We start from the raw sequence: 20,774 nt of genomic DNA on the forward strand, positions 1-20,774 counted from the left end.
AGCGTAAAGGGATGCGAAGAGTGAGCGGATGATTGGGAAAATGAAACGCAACGATCGGCTTATTGGTGGTTATGTATACCCTGCCATTATACAACTACCGCACTCTCACTCTACATCTACCTTCGCCTCTTTACCACTTGGTGGCGATTGAACTCGTTTCGCTCAGATGAATTTCAGCCGTAATGACCGATGCACCGACGGTTACATTAAAAATCTGCTCAGGATCAGTTATTCTACGTTTATTTGTCTGGATGGTACGTGGCTGATGGAAGTAACCAAATGCCGTGTGTTTATAGATGATAAACAACGCGATTAAGAATGAATGAGTTTATCAATATGTGAAAGTTAAAGGTATGAATTAAAAGATAATTAATTGTAAATAGCTTATGCTGTATCGCATGATGTATAAGTTAAATTGATCGACTATGTAAAGAGACGAATAAATGTTGGATATAAACTATTTACAAATACTTATTATGGTATTTATACTTCTTCTTCTTCTTCTTCTTCTTCTTCTTCTTCTTCTTCTTCTTCTTCTTCTTCTTCTTCTTCTTCTTCTTCTTCTTCTTCTTCTTCTTCTTCTTCTTCTTCTTCTTCTTCTTCTTCTTCTTCTTCTTCTTCTTCTTCTTCTTCTTCTTCTTCTATTATTTTTATTTATTATTATTATTATTATTATTATTATTATTATTAACATAATGGCTTTAAATTACAAAATTATTATTAAAAAATTTTAATTCCAATTCACGAAATATGCGTTAAAAAGGTTATTTCTCCCCAATAATTATTGATATCATTGTCCACAACAATGATATTTTTTTTTAAATATACACATATATTACTTATATATAGTATGTTGTAAAAAGTAACTTATATAAAGCTACAATCGTATTGTAAAATAATCGATAATGCCAAGTATCGTTGTATTATTTTGCAATATTTTTTTATATCTATTGCTTCATTATTAATTATGAACTATTGTATTGAATATGAGCATGAGTATCAGGAAAATTATTAGATGATTTATAGTTAAAATGACTTTAAAATTTACTAAATAACTTTATCGTTTAATTTCCATAAAAACTTTATATTATTTAATAATGATACGACATATGATTATAATATTGAAATTTGTAGATATATAACATAATTAATTAGCTCCATTATTGACTCGTATTATGAAAGTATATTAGTATAAATATAATAATAAAAAATAATTATTGGCTTTATTTATGTAAGTACACAAGTAGCTTGCAAAATGTTAAAAAATATATTGTAAATTCATTAGACATATTGATGAAATGCAAATAGAATGTTAACACTTATATGCCAATGAATTAAAATCGCCCTCTTGGATGATTTTCAACGTTTCACAAAATATTAATATGTCATGGGACTTTGGAAAGATCATTTTTGAGCAATTAATTAAAAATGTCATTTGAAGCATAACTTGAAATTAAAATAAGACCTCGAATGTAAAACGGAAAAAGATGATGTGTAGAGAAAGTTCATGTAGTTTGTACCAGACGGTACTGGCCACATTCAAGATAAATGTCCAACTTTATTTTCCTTCGCTTATTAACTATCAAAAATTGCTTAAAACTACGTCGTTACGACGGCTTATTATCAAAATTTTAATTTAGCATATTCAAATGGCTGAATAAGAAGACGAAAAACTATACGTATTTTTAAAATTATGGCCGATACGTAATGTCTGTCGGGTTATCAAATTTATCGTTTATCACTAACTTTGCAATAATGTACATAGTTACATTCTACTTGCATTTAACATTCACGGACAAATATTTTAAGAGATAAACTTTACGTTGTAAATTAATTTGAGAAAAAGAAGTGATAAAATGAGCACAAGATTCAAGAAATAAGCAAAATAATATTGGATTAGACGGCAGAATAACGACAATACGCACATATTTTAAATTTATTTTTAATAAATAAGTAGTAAGGTAACGATTCTATTTTTTCAATTGCCAAAAGTAAATTAGATATATAAAAACATCGTTCTTATACGAATGTCAATCTATTGGCTGTTTTTTGTAGGAAAAGCATCACATTTGTTAATAGAATTTGTAGTTGTAATATAATTGTATAGTATCACGTTGCATAAAATTACATTGTAATATAATAACAATTACACATCTCTTCCATTTCATTTGATTCGCTTAATTTACTAAACAACATGAATAAGATAATGAACATTGGAATTCAAGCTCTAAAATTAAAACTAAATCCTTAGAAAAATTTCACTGTCAATTAAACTTCACCGATGAAAGGGGCCAGAACAATATAAGGGCTATAAATAAGAGAAAAAGCGTCCATAATGAAATAAGACGATAGCAATGAAGGAGGAAATAAGATAATCAGAAGCTGATGTTTCTAGTCTCGTGTATTTCTTCGTAATAGCATAGTCTCTGTACAGCGTAGCCTTGTAATTACGAGCAAGAACGAAAAAAAAAAAAAAAAAAAAAAAAAAAAAAAAAAAATAAGAAGAAAAAAAAACGGTAAGGAAGTTAATAGAACAGACGGCAACAAAATCAATGCCTACATCCTATGTACAAAGGTACTTATTTATTGAATAGCATAAAGCTATCTGGCTAATGTAAACATAATATCGCTACATAAGCTCCTCACAATTTCCATCAAACGCTCATTTAATAGTCCCTCTGTCTCTTATCGCACCTCACGGCCATTATATCTGGACTACCGAATTTTAGCTTTAACCTTTATCTCGTTACTTCCACTACACGCAATTAAATTAATTGTCATAAATACATAAACACGCGCACGCACGCACGCACGCACGCACGCACGCACGCACGCACGCGCACATAAACACATTCGTTTGAAAGGCAATATATTCGTTTGTTGATTCGAAAAATTTACCTCTTCCTTCATCGTCGCGTTTATTAATTCAGCTGCTCGAGGAGGAGCAAGGGACAACAAGACAGATACGGAGAGACGAGGTGAAAGAGAGCGGCGGAGGATGGCGGGAGGGGAGGAAGAGAGGCTCGACTCGATATGCGAATCTTGTTACAGCTATAGAGACAGCGACGTGTCGATTAGCAATGGAAACGGCGAATCAGCGCAAACATCCGATTTCTCAGGCCAGTACTATCGAATGGAACGTCGATCTACTTAGGTAAACGCGACACACCGCTACATTCTACCACGACTGAGCTCATCGACGTACCTACTCTATAATTACAGCTTACTTCGTGTACTCGTCGGCCATTACAATAGCCCTTGGCCCATCGCAATCACCATTGGCTACGAATACATCGAGGCCAACTCCGAGGCTGAACTCGGATATTCCAACTCGGCAACCGAGCAGGTTTATGTAGCTTTGCCGCCACACTTTTCGCGTCGACTGTGATTTCGCGTCATTTCCAAATGCCTACTGCATAATATTTGGATAATTGTAATTGGAAGGACTTAATCGACCATAGTTTCTTGAGTGGACTGGCGGCAAAGTAAATAGGCCCCGAATCACGCTGCCGGCGAATCGAATCGAACAATCGCCATAATGATGGAATAATATAATACGGCGATTGTTGCAAGACAAACATAAAGAGCAACATTTTTTTTTTTTTTTTTTTTTGTTGTCTCTAATTAAAGTATTATGTTAAGTGATTGGCACTTATGTTAAGGTGGCATTAACCGTTCTATTTATGCATAAAGCGTATTAAGTTCACTCGGTTCGATTTTTCCCTCTGAATTATTAGGCATATCGATATAAACGACTCATTTATTAATTAAGTAAGATTACAGTTTACCATTGCGTTCGATATTTATTTTATAAGAATGATGCGGCGGTGGTTTTATAAATAAATGCATATATGTATTCGATAGCACGACGATTTATGCAGACTTATCATCAACCATTATGGACGTCGCGAACTAGATTGAAGTCTGCCTTGCACTGCTATAACACTCTTACTACGAGAGAAAGAAGAAAAGAATAAAGAATTTGCAAATTCTGTTGGACGAAAGTACACGTTTGAAAGCCGAGGTTTTTCTCTTAAAGGTAACGGGGGCTTGTCTTAAATTAAAATTTAAGAAGCTCATTACTGTTTGGCATCATTTGGCACATTAAGTAAGAAATATATGCGCCAAGTTAAACATACCCGACGAGCAAGACGAAAGAATTATATTCATTTTATTTAATGAGATAATAAGTGGCTTTAACGAGAAAAGCTGTTAAAAGCTGCTTCATTTAATATTGAATTAATTACATGATAATAAAAAGTCTCCTTTATTTAATGATTAATATAGGATGAGAGAAGTATTTTTCTTCGGTTGCCGTGTGTGCGTCGACAAATGAGAGAAGGGGAGGCAAGATTTATTTCCCCCAAGCATCAAAATATTCAGTTCGCAAGAGCGCTTCTCTCAGATAAATTGTAAAGATGAAACACGCGAGTGTAGGCAGTGAAAGGCTTGAGGGCCGTAGACCTAACACATTGGTAATAATTTAACGGGAATTTAATTGAAGGTTCAGGCGCTGCCGATTAATCATTTCGGCTTTCTATATGAGAACGACAAAGAAAAACTATTAACAATGCCGCAAGTCGGGCCAATAAATTCGGCTCATCATTAAATTATATTTTTCACGCTTAATTATTCTACAATACGTGTTTTCTTTTTTTTCTTTCTTTTTTTCAATACTTTTACTACCGACTCGTGCATTATTTTTCATCCACGCGTAAGATCGTCTTATTTAATGTCCGCTGTAATTGTCTTATTTATTAATCACTTTTGCTTTTAACTATTTACACTTTTTTAACAATTGATATTATTTGTATTTGTCGCCTCGCCAATAATTCTATAATATATTTTATTAAAACACTTATTTATTTTATTCTGCTCATATAAATGACTTTAGGTTGGCAAATAATTTTAGTGATCATTTTAACAATCGCGAGAGATAAAACCTCGTAAACGCTTTTTCCATTCTGTCTCTACCCAATTCATTTAATGGTTTTAATGGATTATATACTGTTTATGTCATTCTCTTGGAAGTATAGCAATTAATTACAACAAAAATCACATCTTTCATAAGACATATGATTAATGATATAAGAAGTAATATTGGAATAAATACAAATTTTAAGGATGTTTTAATTTTTAATGTTTAAACAAACGTCATTTAACGTAGCTTTTACATAATGGACATTTATTATGTCAGATTCGAACTCCAAGTCCATACGTTTATTATACTTATTATTGATAATTGTAATTTTTTTTACACTCTTCATATCAAATCATTCAAAATTCTTACTTTCATTTTAAATCAAAAAAAAAAAAAAAAAAAAATGCATAATGGATATTACCTCTCCTGTTGTACTTTTAAACTCTCACTATACACGTATTTACTTCTGCTTGAATAATAATAATAATTATTATTATTATTATATTATTAACTAATTATAATTATTATTGTTTTCAAATATTTTTATAATATAATGCGTATAGGCAAAATGACTGTGTGCCAATTGATTTCTTGAGAAGGCATATTCAAAGCAAAAGAAATTCTCGTTGAAAGCTAACAGATTAGTTACACATTACTGCTCTCAGTCGTAACAATAAACGGTAAAATTAAAATCTATGATCAAAAAATGCTTCAATAAATCCAATAACTGTAGAATAATGCTTGATTAAAACTTGCGTAATAACTAACATATTAATAGAAAATATAAATACACTCTGGAATTTGTAATGAATTCATCACTGTGCAGCGATGTAGGAGCAACATTGCGCAAACCATAAATAACAAACAATATTATAGATCAAGAAGAATCAAATAGCAGATTTGGTATTAATTTCGATTAAAAGCAAGCAAAGCGTACCGTAAGTATGCAATGGCCGAATTGATGTTCTAATTTGAAATTTTTGATGATATTACATTAGCCGCAGGACCAACCGCTTCAATTTATATTCCCGATTGATTTCCTCTCGCATTTACGCTGCTAATTACAGAAATAATGGATGGTGCGATTGCTTATTGCAGTTAATGACTTTCATTGGTTTATGCTTCTTGTTTTACTACGCAACATTTCATTATACTTTTGAAACTTCCTTTTCTAATGGGACGCGTGCAATCTTATTCTACAGCATATACAATGGATTTTACGATGTATTTTTTATTTTATTTTTTTTTTCTGTATTATTTGTATCTGTATTTAAGTGTCCGATTAAATATAAATATAAATAATCTATAAAATATACCCTCACATGAAAATGAACTTAATTTATTAGAATACCGAGTGGCAACAAATTTTCTTCGAATTGCTTACAGTAGTAGATTTTTTGTTATTGTGTTGAATCCAATGTTTTTAGATTTGAGCAAAAATCTTTTTATACCGCCAAATGAAAGAATTTTTTCATTTCAAACGATGATATTATTTGGATTAAAAATTTTAATTTTTATTTAAAACTGGAAAATTCCACTTCAGCATTTAGCATTATATAGCACAAACATACGTCTCAAATAGTTTTTTAATAATGGTGAAGAAACTATTTTTCCATATAGTCAAGTTAAAATTTGCAATTAAAAAATAATTTCGTTGCTTTCATAGAAGACGCAGCAAACAGATGAAAGACTATTCTTTCAAAAATTCAAACGCTACAAATTTCATTTACATTGGATATATATATATTTTCAATAACCCTATAAATTATAAAGACTTGTGTTAATGATTCGTTCTATAGAAGATTCACAATGCTAATGAAGCGAATAATGCGAGCATCGATAATAAATTTTAATTTTATACAAAAATTTCGTGTGCTTACGTCAGTTCTCAAAGCGATTGAGAATAATTTGAAAGGATAATGCTAACATTTGACGAGAATGCTCGATGCCAATTTAATCTTGATGACGATATTGTCATGCTGAATGATCCTTCAATTTTGACTAATTTGACACCGTCACGCACTGACAAGAAGTGATTTTTCAGCTTTTCACTTGCTTTTCAGAGCATTCGTACAGTCGCGGCCAACATACAAAAAAAAGCTCGACGAGTGCTTTAATAACCTACACTCGCGCTAATTTTCTTTTCTTTCTCTCGTTCGTTACACATTGTTTCGTTTTATAATTTTTTTCACACTTTTCGACCACGATGTAACGGAAAACAATTTTTCTTTTTCTTTTTTTCAATCTTTTTATGCATTTAGCTCATCTTTATAATATCTATTAAAGATAAGTGAATTTAAAAATTTTGAGTTAAAATCTATTTGTGTATAAACGGGTGTATACATACTTTAGCACACATACTATCTAATTAGAAATAGTAATTAACTTTTTTAATTTTATTTAGAGGTGTGTCATATTTAAATACTTTATGTCAAATATTATAAATAAACATTGGTATAAGTTTACAGTATTACGATTGAAATCCATCTTTATTCACCATCATTTAATTATAAAAAATTGTATTGATAGCAAAAATATTTTTATTTTAATATAATTATTTGAGTCTTGATGTGTTTTACAAATTTCGATAAATTTATTTTCATATAAAAGAAAACTGTACAAAAAATATTTAAGATTAATTTCATAATCAATGCCGATAATTAAATAAAAAAATTTACAACTATTGAAATATCTTAGTTGTCATAATGATTTTGCAAAAATGCTCTTATCCTCGATATTTGTTATTCAACTTTCGTATTTAACGAACTTTATGCTTTAACTCGGTTCAGTATTCCAAATACTAATCCTTCACTTTAAACAACATACTGTGAATAATACGAATAATATAATATGAATAACATTCAATGTTAAACTTATAACAAAATTAAAAATTCATAAATATTTCATTTGGAAGGGAAGTTCAGAATGATGTTCGCGCGTCGTCGTACACATTGTTTAATAAATACTTTATGAAATTTTTAAATCCTTGTTTAAAATTCATACTTTAAATACTTTTATAGCACATACGATTACCCGCTGTACCTTTGGGAGTATGATTATCCATATAAAAATCCTAGATTAATTAACTATCTGATGTTCCTTCTTTGTCGTATGTAATTTCTAATTGAACTATTTTCAATTAAAATGTTAGACTAACTAGTCATCACTTGTACCAAAATTTATCTGGCATGAACTATTTTACATAAATATTTTGCTTTTAATTCTTTTTAAATTTAGCTTTAGACATTATTATTAATTATAGGTACGGCGTTTGACTAATAACTGTATTTGTTATTATCGATATAAGTTTGTTCGCGGAAAATACATTGTTTCGCTCAATTAGGAATCAGCCAAGATCGTTGCCGATTTACCCTACTATTATTATTATTATGACTTATTTCACAATAGCATAATTAACAATTTTTACTTAATCTCACTTTGATTAAATGTGCGTTACTTATGTTTAAGCAAATACTATAAATAATCACATAATCATAGCCTGAAATCTGACATTCATATGGACTATGTTAGATCTATGATCAACAAATTTCTCGAATACTTGTCCACTAATTTATGAAAGGAACTAATTTTACCGACTAATTTTAAAAATAGAATTTTCGTAAATAATCTTTTCCAACTAGAAAAATATTAACAAGAAGTTTTACAATATTAATCCTATTAATATCCACTAGGACTCTATCATTTCTACTTTCAATTAAAATTAAATAGTTAAATGCACACAATAATTATTATTACATTGTTATTAACGAACACGGGTGATTACTTTTCCGATTAAAATAAAATCCAGAGTGACGATGCAAATATTTCAAACATTAAAGCGATAATAATTAAGTATTTTAAAAGGGTTTTTAAACGAGAAGAAAAATTTTTTAATGAAGGCTTAAGTTTCTTGCTAAAATCAGGGAGTTAAAAGAGAAAAATTTTTTTTTTATCGTAAAGAGAAATAGAAGCTTTTTTAAATGATGATGGGAATTCTTTAGAAAAATTTTAATAAACATTCAAACCCGTAAGTGAATGTAGTTTATTATTTCTTATTGCTGATTGTTACATACATCTATTGTTTGTTATGCCTATATCGAACTATTACTTAAATTGAATTAAATATTGAATTTACTCGTGTAACATAATTCTATGTTCACTCCATGTATATGAAACGTTTGCTTAACACATTATCAATATCCATTATAAACATTAATGTCCAAAAGGATATGAGAACTACGTATAGTATAATTTACCGTATTTATCTGAAATAAGCTGTGACATTAACTTGCAATTGATATTGTGACAAAATCTAACCAAATGGCTGTAAAGTAATATTAACAGTTTTGCGAATGAATCGTCATTGTCCAATACGAAAAAAATTTCATTTTATCGTATCAATGTTTATGTAATCGTTTAATCGTCGACCTCGACTCACAGCAAAACAATGCGACATTTTAATATTGTCCGTCCTTTCGTTATTTTTAATCGCCAATTTTAAGTCCTTTATATCCTGAAAAAAACTAAATACTAACGCTTTACCGTATCAAACGCGCTCGAATCTGGATAATGAAAAATGGAAGAAAAATGAAGATTCCAGAGATCCAAGTCCCGGAGGAAGTGAAGAGTAGAGAACTAATCGAGTGCATTATCCTCTGGGAACATCAAAGGCAAAATCGTAAGAGGAAAAGGACCACGCGATACCTCCGGGCTCACCAAGCAAGGTCACAGCCAAAGATCCAACGATATCATCGATGCTGCGGTTATGTCATTGATTTCACTCGAATAATAATAATAATAATAATAATAATAATAATACTAGCGGTTCGGGGCTACTTAAAAGCCGCCCAAATGCTTATAAGATGATTACGAGCCCGTGAAATTGCCGGGCGAATTGGAAATGTCGGAGTTGGGGGCGAACCGCGCCGCAACTGCGACGCCCATCAATTCCACTTCCATTTTTCAAGTCCCATTCAATTGGTTCTCTGTCTCGTTGTCCCCGAGGCAGTCGGTCGTCGTTAATAATCGCGCGGAGGAAGCTCGTTAACGTTGCCCCGGGTGAGGCTGATTTGCCTCTTGGCACGAGCGCGACACGTCAGCTTTGATTTTAAATTGCGAAGAGATTATTTGATCACCCGGTTGCCATTTCGATACGCGTCACTGTTTCGTACTGACGGTCGGCGATATTGAAAAGACGATTATAAAATGTTTATCGCTTGTTAAGAAGATCATCGTATATGAATTTGCGAGATTTAGAAGTTATTTAGAAAGAAATTTATGTTCATCGAAACGTATGATGTAATTATATTTTTAAAGTTCAGCGAGTCGCTCGGATTGACCAACGTGTCGCATTTCATAATTTTTACTTCGTCGCTTGGCCGTATGGGTTACATAGTTTTTCCCAAATGGCTAATGGATTTTCTTGTTTATAGTAGTTGTGAATGGTAAATTTCAATATGTAGTAATATTTAGTAAATTGTTCGAGGCCACCGATTTATTTAATCAAATTTAATATTTACCTTCGAGCATTTGAAAATCAAACTGCATAAACTAGCTACAAAGCATTTTCATTAATTTCACATAAAATTACACAATGAGTCTACGATTGCCATTGCCATTCTTATATTAACCAGATCTTGCATTATTTTACTACTCTAATCGTTTTAGTAAGATGAACGACTTTACACGTTTCTCTTTATCTCAATTTTTCTCGGACTTATACGAATGTAAGCGCAAATGTAGTTTCTTAGTGAGAAAGATTCCATGTAATGTTCATGTCAAATAAATTTAACACTTCTGCTATGTAAAGTATCGAACAATATCTATAATAATTATATATGAATAAGATATCGTGTTTTCCATGTTACATTTTTAAACTTTATGTTTATTGGAATGTAGAAACAGTATACGCAATGTGTATATTGAAAGAATAAAATAATATTAAAGTATATTTTTAGGAATTTGAGAAAATATAAAATATTAAAAGATGCTGTAGATATTGTCAATGTTACTTCTGTTTTATTATATTAATCGGAGATGATAGGGAGTTAGAAAATTTAAACTATTAAAAAAATTTAAAGCTCATTTAGTACTTAAAAGTCAATTAAAATTGTTTTATACATTATCCCGACTTTTTTTTTTAATATTAAATTAATTCAAATATTACTTCATGAAGTTAAAATAAATATTAACTGCAGAACGATTCATTTATATATAATAAAACATACATCGTATTTACATTTTTTTCTATATACTTTAAAAATATACGGTGATACAGCGGATGTTTTTTTATTGTATTTTTTTCGTTTTTTCTTTGATTTTTTTTTTTCAAATGTTTTAATTTAACTTTCTGCTCCAATAAGCTTTCATACTAAATATACTAAAATAGCCACGATAAATTTGGCGGTTAAAAATAATTATTAAACTTCAAATATTATTATATTTGAAATATTATTTGCAATGTTGTTCATATCATAATTTCAGCACTAAGCGTATTATATTTGCACATAATGTTAAAAAGAAAAAAAGAAAATATTATCAGAATCAAGAATCATGTGAATTCTTACAACAAAGCATCTTTTTATCCCCATTTGGATATCTTCAAATTTCATATGAATATATAATTATTATGTTACTAGTTATAATTAGATTTATGAAATTAGCACAGATAAAGTGCAATAAGCATACGTAAAATTAGAATTATTACGTGGAATTTATTTAAATAATGAATTTAATAGTCCTAGCTTCTATTGTAAGTAGATGTATTTAAAACATTAGTTTAATTCATGAAAAAATTGCATTTAAATTATTACTATAAAATAATTTTTTTTTGCAAAATTCATGTATAAGCTTATTTGTAAGAAACGTATATATTTATTTACATTTAAAAATCATTGTTTCATCGATTGTCCCGAAAAAAGATTTATTAATTCATTTTTAAATTGACATTGAAGAATATGAAGTTGTTTTTCTAAATATTTATTTTGTATCCTGGAAAATTAAAAAGTTACATAACGGAAATATATTAAACTGAATTATATTTCATAATTAATTGAACTCTTAAAATTTTATTGCTTTTAATAAAAATTTCGCGTTTTATTTACATACAAAAAAAAAAAAAAAATATCCACTCCCCTTATTCCAGCGGGCATACGGAAAGATCGTTTCTTTCATTCAAAATAAAATAAAAGAGGGAAATTTTATCATTCAATTCGAATTACTGATTTCGGCCTTAAAGTTAATTTCCCTTCGGCATTTTCATTCGACGAAGTTTTTTAATCCGAATTACACTTTATTCTATCAATTTCTCCTACGTCCGCACTCTTAATACACTCCCTTCGTATGATCAATTTGGCTGGTCATACAGAATAGCAATAAACAAGTCTGTAAATCAAATCAATTGATTTATTTTAATGAATGCACGAGCGGCCAGATTAAGAAGTAATACATTCAGTTTTATTTCAATAAAAGTTCTCTGAATTCAATTTCGCTCAACCTCGCCTTTATTTCCAATATCTCGCTTATTCTCTCAACCAAAGAATCGGCACTTCTATCTAGTCGACTAGCAAGCACCCTGCGCTTTCACACTGCCACATCCACACATGGGCACACGAGCGAGTCGCTTCCACTTTCAAGACTTCCACGAACTTATTTCAAATTCGCCTTCCTGAATCGTTCGCCATCTCACTCGATCATCGGCATTTTACGAGCACTTTATCAGCATACCGTATGATCCTATTGCTGGATCCTGTTGTGCGCCAGTAAGCTGCAGATTTTCAAAGCACATGCACCATTCCACATCCCATTTGCCCTTTTAGAACCGAAGATCAGGAATTCGGCAAGTTTTTTTCGGTAACTCGTACACTAACTGCGCTTTCTCGGCTCTTTGTAGTTGGCATTGGAGTTCAATTACTTTTGCAATGCTCATTGAAGTATTCAATGCCGGCTTACGGACTCTGCACCACGAACAAACAGACGCATCGAGTTATTTAGAATTATCTTGTTCTTTAATCTCTTGGAGCTACGTTCTAGTTTGAAGTTGTAGGGGTATTTTCCAAATTATCGGCAATTATCCTCTCAATGTGCCTGCGTGGAATTTCGATCAACGCCATAGATCCATCAACTATTCGCCAACGAATTTAACAACTCCTAGTCCATTAATAAATCGCATGTAACGTATCTTTTCCAACTTTATCTTTAATTGCTTACTTTTATTTACTACATTATCAATCGGATCGATCGGAAAAATGGTTTTGAATTTATAATTATAGTCCGGGCGAATTATTCGAGCAAAGGATCAATTAATTATCGGATTTCATTTCTTACTATATTTATACGTTCCAAAGATGATAATTTGTTGAATACTTTGCATAGAGAGGAATTAAATTTTCAAGTTTTTTTTTTTATATCTTGAGAATAGCAATTATATTGATTTTTATTATTTTATCAACGTGTAATATTTGATTTCATTAATATTCGCTTATATTTACTATGACTTTTATATTGAGGAATATGAAATAAATAGTTTATACTATTTTGACGAGAAGGAGGACGACGACGAAGACGATGATGTTGTTGTTGTTGTTGTTGTTGTTATAAATATCGTTATTATTATTATTGAATATGAAGTATAATACGGGGGAACGAATAGTATAAATAAATAATTAATATAAATGCAATATTTACACATTCTTTGAAAAGTATAGTTAACCATTTAAATTCTAAAATTGAAGAGTCAATTTTAATAAAACTTTACAGCAGATTTCAAATAAATCAATTTTATTACAATTCATATATGCTTTGTTTATTCGTTTATTAAGAAAACCGCGCAGTTAATTATTTGACCAATAAATTTATTTTTAACATCGTACATATATACGAATATACAATATACGAAAGTGCAATATTCATATTTATAATGCCAATCGATGCACGACGAATCACAAAAAATATATTAAAATTTATAATAGTAGTTTGAAGTAAGATTGAATAATTTATCGTATTTATTCCCGAGCATCGCTACTACTCATTTAATAATAATAAGACAATTATTTTTATCCATTCATGTTTTAGGTATTTGACAAGCACAATCGTGGCTACATCACTGCTTCGGATCTCCAAGCTGTGCTTCAATGTCTCGGCAAGAATCTCTCCGAGGAAGAGAGTAAGACTATTTAATCATTCATTCAATCGAGTCGTTCATTACCTTCATTAGACAAACTTATAGTTTCCATGATCCATTTCTGTCACTGCGTGAAATTACCGGGCGCCCAATTTTTCCCATAAAAAAAAAATTTCAACCTCGTGAGTTGATTTTTAAAAATCAATGTCGACTTCAAGGACTGTAAGGCCGCCGCCGTGCTTAAATGAATGCCATAAGCCATTGAGAGACGCGCGATCAGCCAACGGAGTTGCAAATACAGCGCAGCTTTAAATATTTTCTCAAGCCTCGCGGAAAAGTCAAGAGTTGGCATAACTGCGGCGCTCACAATAGTTCCATTGCCGACAACATTGCGCCCGACGACTTTGTCTGCGTCGTTACTCTAAAGCTCACTGCCGCTTACCTTATTTTCATTTTACGTCACATATTTTCTCTCCATGGCAAATCTACGATCGCGATACCAAACCGCATAATTTTCCTTTCTCCTACATCCATGCGGAATCAACGTTATCTTGCGCCATTTAAATACCTTGTCATCGTAATATACGTACCAATAGCAATTATAATAACCCTAATATTGTCGCGAGACATCGAACAAGTGTTCGGATGATTATTTCCTATCAAATGTAAAACTCGTTCTTGAAATATATATATATATATATATATATATATATATATATATATATGTACACATGTGGATATCTATAATATCGGTTATAATACGAAGTTAAATATCCATAAATTATAGCCTAATTATCAAATATTAAAAATTTATTTCAAAGAGATACGGAATTTTAAAGAGTACAATGATAAATTTACTTTTATATCAATTATGACGATTAATTGATGCAATAACGAAATTGATTATAATTTTCATGAACTTTGTTATAAATTATATTAACGTTCGTCATAATGATGTCGCATAAATATATCGCATATTTAAATTGTCACAAATTAAAAATATTTTCAATCACAAAGAAATGTCTTTCCACGCATTTTAATCGTAGAGTAGGGAGGAAATTTTTTAAATCAAAAACATAATGAAAAGTAACGGTCACAACGGCTCCTAGAACTTGTCTTACTTGTTGCATCATTTTTTACGAGAAAATAAGAAAACTTTTATCAAGGCAAAAATTTGACTCATTTTCTACTGTTTAAAGAAATGAGTCACTGTAATTAAGAAACTCATTAAACTGATGTTCACAAAATTATATAATGAAAGGATGAATGATTAATGTAAGTACAGTACGCTAATGATTTATTAAAGAAAAACGTTTCTTCGAATTTGGAATATCGAATATGTTCAAGAAATGACAAAAATAGGTATAAAAAAAAAAATTGTCAACATCAAATTACATTTTAGTTTAATAAAGTAAAAAAATCCAATACTAAGTGCATCCAGTTTGATTTTATGCGCTTTAATAAGAGGAAATTAAAAAAAAAAGCAGAAAATATATGCACTACAAGGATAAAACGTGTAATTAAATCATATTTCTCGTAATTTAGTAAAAAAAAAAAAAAAAAAAAAAAAAAAAAAAAAAAAAAAAAAGTTAAAGAATTTCATAAGAATATAAATAGTCTGTCTGACAAAGTACCGTGCGCGCGCCTTCATTAAGTGTTATGCTTTTGATATAAAATTGCACGGGAAAAGAGAAAAAGGCTATCATCTTTATGATTTCTGTTGAGTTTCGTTAGGGAGCGCAATGGTACTTTAGCTAAGAGCTTGATAAAGTTCCAACGGAATAAATTCATCGTCCGTCTTCGGCAACCTTTTTCTCTATCACAGCTATCCTTTATTGATTTTTTTTCTGTCCAGCTCGCTTTTTAGCTTCAATTTTAATTAATTGATTAATTGATGACAACTAGACATACGCTTTATATGGTTAAAACAATACGATTTTGTGTTAGTTAGGAGTTTCCATGACGAGTGGAAGACTTAAGTTATTCGCGAATTACAGAAAATTTACTCACTTTCTCGCTAAAATATTTCCAAGAAGTTCATTATATAAACGCGCACAGTCGATATGCCATGTGTTTGATAACAACAAAGACTAAAATTTACGCACAAAAATATAGGAATTTTTATCCAATGATATTATAAATATGAAATTTTTATAAGCATCCTGTCGATTTATTTCTTACCTTAAAGTTCTCATTTCGTTTCAACATTTTCCAAACATTTCAATATGTCATAGTTTTCATAATTTTATTCGTCTGACCACTATACTATGCAATAAATATTGACATCCATACCTTCATGATAACGATAATCAATACTTGGTGAAAAAGAAAATCTAAGACAAGATTTTTTTTTCTTTTTTAATATTTATTATATATAATTTGTTAATTCAAGAATTTTCCTTTCAGACATTCTTTTCTTCAAATATTTATAATAAAAATATTATTTACAAATAATCTATATAATTATTAAATTAATTCGATATTCATATATATATATATATATATATATATATATATATAAACATTTATAACTATTGGTTATATTGAATTAAATGTAAATTCCTTCAGCTTTCAAGAGCAAATATTTTTCTCTTTTCAATTTTACGATGATTAAATATAGACTTCAGCGATAAACGAATGCTAATGAGAATCGCTAATTATCACTTTACGCCAATTATTAAAATTATCAAAATAATCGTGGATTAAATTTCTTATTATATATTTATAATATATCAATATATCGATACTTTTAATGATTTTTATCTTTAAAATAAAAGTACGTATATTACTCTTAGATTTTTCAATTACGTTGACGTAATTTTTTTTTCAACTACAAATTTTTTCTAACTGAAACCAAATAAAGGATCGATTGTCCTTACAGTATCGTTATTTTCTATCATGCATGTAACAATAAAAATCCCTCGATGTTTCATATACACGATTGTACGTGAATGTATATTACTGAATATTTTTTTGTTTCAACTAATATACCTGCTTATATGGATAAATATTTTATATATCATAATGATGTGCGTCCGTGCTAATGAGATAATCCTTTAAATGGACAAATTTGCGCGTTTTTTCGTATAGCTTGACATTTTTAACCTCATTCTACAAGCTAACAAGGGACAAGAATAATTAATAAGATGATAGGGCCAATTTTTCTACTAAATTAGAAGTTTACTAAATCTTATCTCTTAAGTCCGTAAGCCCTTTTGTGTATTACATGTATATATACTCAATGCACAAGAATTCTGACACTTTTGAATTGCAAATCTCGAAACTCACAGGCAAAACTTGGCATTTAGTGCTCCGAAAATTAAACGTCCGATAGACGAGATGAGGAGGAGAGACAATTTGTAAGCAAACGCTCTAATGAAAAGGTCTCAGACCTTTTTTCATCTTGATTTTTTTTTTATTTTTATGTTTTTTTTTTGTTTCTTGTTTTTTTTTTTTTTTTTTTTTTTTTTTTTTTTTTTTTTTTTTTTGTTGGCTTCTATCGCCTACAAGATGAAATATTCCAAGGCTCTCGCGAGACCTTAATTGCTTTCAGAAGCGTGATTATACGTATGCACATTGCGGAATAATTAATGGTGAAACCGGCGGGTAAGGCCGTACGCGCTTTATTATAACTTTGGCAGGAAAAAGTTTGTGTTAACAGAGTTAAATACTTGATCGTAGCTATACATTAGAATTTATAGAGAATCATTTGCGATATCACGATAAGCACGTTTACGTTAGTCTTTACTTATACATTATGCAAATGGCTGTAGATCAACGAGACTAAGTCCTTGCATGTATCTAGGATATCGTGAAAATATAGAAGGATTCTCTTGGTGAGATGAATAATAGAGCGAAATAATTAGGCAGACGTCGTGAGAGTAATCTTTATGATTTATGATTCGTAAAAAGTAATTTGTGCGATATATAATTTCTTATTCAATGACTTGTGAACTATTCGGCGTAAGCTCTGTCATTAATATTGTTTAGGCTTTTTCTTATGAGAGACCTATGAACTCTCACTATTTAAAATTATTCTCAAAAATTATATCTCTGCGGTATTTATTTGTTAAATCAGCTGCTTGCCCTGCTCAAATCACATTATTGCTCAATTATTTTATTTTATTTTCTCAAGTAATTACAATGTAAAATATTCAACGATTGACCATTAATTCTAATTACTCATAATTATAATGTATTTGGTCAAATAGAATAAAGGTAATGTTACGTGAGATTAATTAGCAAACTATAGAATATTTATAAAATAATTCTACCCGTAGAAACATGTTGGGAAGCTACGCACACAATTTATCAGCAATCAAAACTCTGAAGTTGTGGCGAACTAAAAGTTTTGCTACTATAGTTAATCTTTCAATATATATATATATATATATATATATATATATATATATATATATATATATATATAAGAAACTAATAAATCATTAGGAAATTCATTCTCGAATTATTATTTCATTATATTTATTAGAAATTTATTCCCTTACAGCTAAGAGGCTAGGCAGCTAAATAAATTGTAATTGAAACAAAATTATTTTACGTAAAGATTTGTACCAATAAAATTCCTTTCGACCAATACATTAAATTAATAGCGTTTGCATATTCATTTGAATCAAAATTTCTATTAAAATGTTTTTTTTTTTTTTTTTTTTTTTTTTTTTTTTGTTAATTTATATTTATAAGTAATTTATAAGATATTTCTAAGATATTTATATTAAATAAATTTAATAAACAAATGGATTTTTCTTTTTCATCAAGTTTTCTTATTGATATGTAATTATTTTTTAATGTTAAAAATTAAAGTAAAGATATTATTTATTTTAAATTAGACTTCTATAAGAGGAAAAAAAAAAAACAAAAAACAAAAAAAAATAAACTAAAGTATTGAATCTCCACATTATTATTGTGGTAATAGTTGATGAAATTGTTAAATTTATCAATTCTTATTTAAATCAATTATAGAAATTTATGGAAATTCATTATCTATTTTACATTGTTCATGAGGTCTTGTTTAAGTACAATTAATATAATTAATTATCATACATTCTAGGTGCAAACAGATTAAAATAACGTATAATTAAAATTCAATATAAATAAAATATCGATGATTAATCAATTATACAATAATATAAGAAGAATATTTGCATTGACAATTATCCTTCATAAAATGAAATACTTATTTCAATTTTATTAACACATACCTGTTGTTCTTATGCCCATGCTATGGGCGTTACTGAAAGCACGAGTGGAAACTTGTTGAGGGAAAAACCCAGGGAAACCCCAATTTGAGCTCTAACCTGAGCATAAACAGGCGCTGATAAAACAATTATAGTACAACAATGCGACAAGAGGCATACATACTTATTGTCTCTCTCTCTCTCTCTCTCTCTCTCGCTATCTCTAAATTGTAGGCTTGCTCATGTAAAAATGCACTCCACTCGATAATCCCAATTGCAGAAACAAGCATGAAACATTGTATAATTATTGTTATTGATAATAATTATCCTAATAAGAATAAAAACTCGACCGAGCAATCGTATGGTTTCATTCGACCGAAAATTAAGACATTCGCCTTTTCATATTATATTACCAGTCTGTTTATTGCAGCAATTTGTCACATAAATGTACATTTATTTTTCTGTGTTTCTTTGTTGTAGTTCAAGATATGATCAAGGAAGTGGATGTGGACGGAGATGGACGAATCGATTTCTATGGTAAGAGAAAATTGTGCTAAACTTATTTTCATGAATGAGTTGCGTCGAGTCAAATCCTCAATGCTAAATCTAAAGCTTTGATTTGAAAACAAATAAATACTCAACAATTATTTATTCAATGTACCGATAGTAAACAAGGTAACACAGTGTTTGTGATAAAATATTATTATTCGGAAATGACAAATTCTATTGGATGCATACATTTAATTTGATGAAAATGTTACATAAAATTACGGCACTTGAAACGCTATTTTATTTAATGTAAAACATTCTCTATTCGACAGTTGTTTTTAAATTTATAATATTTTGATGTGTGCGCCTTATATTTATATACCAATAGTTTATATCCAAATTTTTAATCCAAATATCATAGGCAGTAAAAATATTGTAAATAAGAAAATTAAAGTGGATTTTTGAAGATGAATACTTTATAGAGAATATATAAAGAATTTCAATGCCATAAATAATATTATAATTATGAAATAATTATAATTTATAATTGTTAGAAAGAACCTTAGAATGTTCGTGAAAGTATCATTGTGAAAACAAATTTGCCAAGATATTCGTTTGTCATGAAGATACAAAGGGATTAATAAGGATGGAACATATATTTACGACTATTTATAAAAGGATAATGAAAATATTCATTTTACAAAACAATTTTTCGATTATTCCAAATACGAAAATTAGATCTATTTGTTAAATTCAATAAGATATAATTAAATAAATAATGGTACGATATATATATATATATATATATATATTATAAAATAATAATTATTAAATTAATAATAATACATAATTTATAATAAGTTTATAATAATGTTCGAAATAATTTTTGTAATAATTTATCATGATAAACAATAGTTTATTTACCTTTCATATTTAAAGAACTTTCGTGTTATTTGTTTAATTCTACGATAATACTATTGTTTTTATTAATTTTATTCTTCGAAGTAAAACATAAATCTTCTAAATCTTCTAATGTAAATATTAAAGT

General features: G+C 29.2%; 1 protein-coding gene across 1 annotated transcript in view; it reads left to right on the plus strand.

Moving 5' to 3' along the window:
• The window catches only part of LOC105362392 (neo-calmodulin), a 70,898-nt gene that overhangs the window by 48,111 nt on the left and 2,013 nt on the right, over positions 1 to 20,774 (plus strand). The window contains exons 4-5 of the mRNA XM_011499831.1: positions 13,994 to 14,084; positions 19,718 to 19,774. Coding sequence (XP_011498133.1) covers positions 13,994 to 14,084; positions 19,718 to 19,774 — 148 coding nt within the window. The remainder of the gene's footprint in view (positions 1 to 13,993; positions 14,085 to 19,717; positions 19,775 to 20,774) is intronic.

The sequence above is a fragment of the Ceratosolen solmsi genome, unplaced genomic scaffold (genome assembly GCF_000503995.2).
Source record: "Ceratosolen solmsi marchali unplaced genomic scaffold, CerSol_1.0 scaffold35, whole genome shotgun sequence".
Lineage (NCBI taxonomy): Eukaryota > Metazoa > Arthropoda > Insecta > Hymenoptera > Agaonidae > Ceratosolen > Ceratosolen solmsi.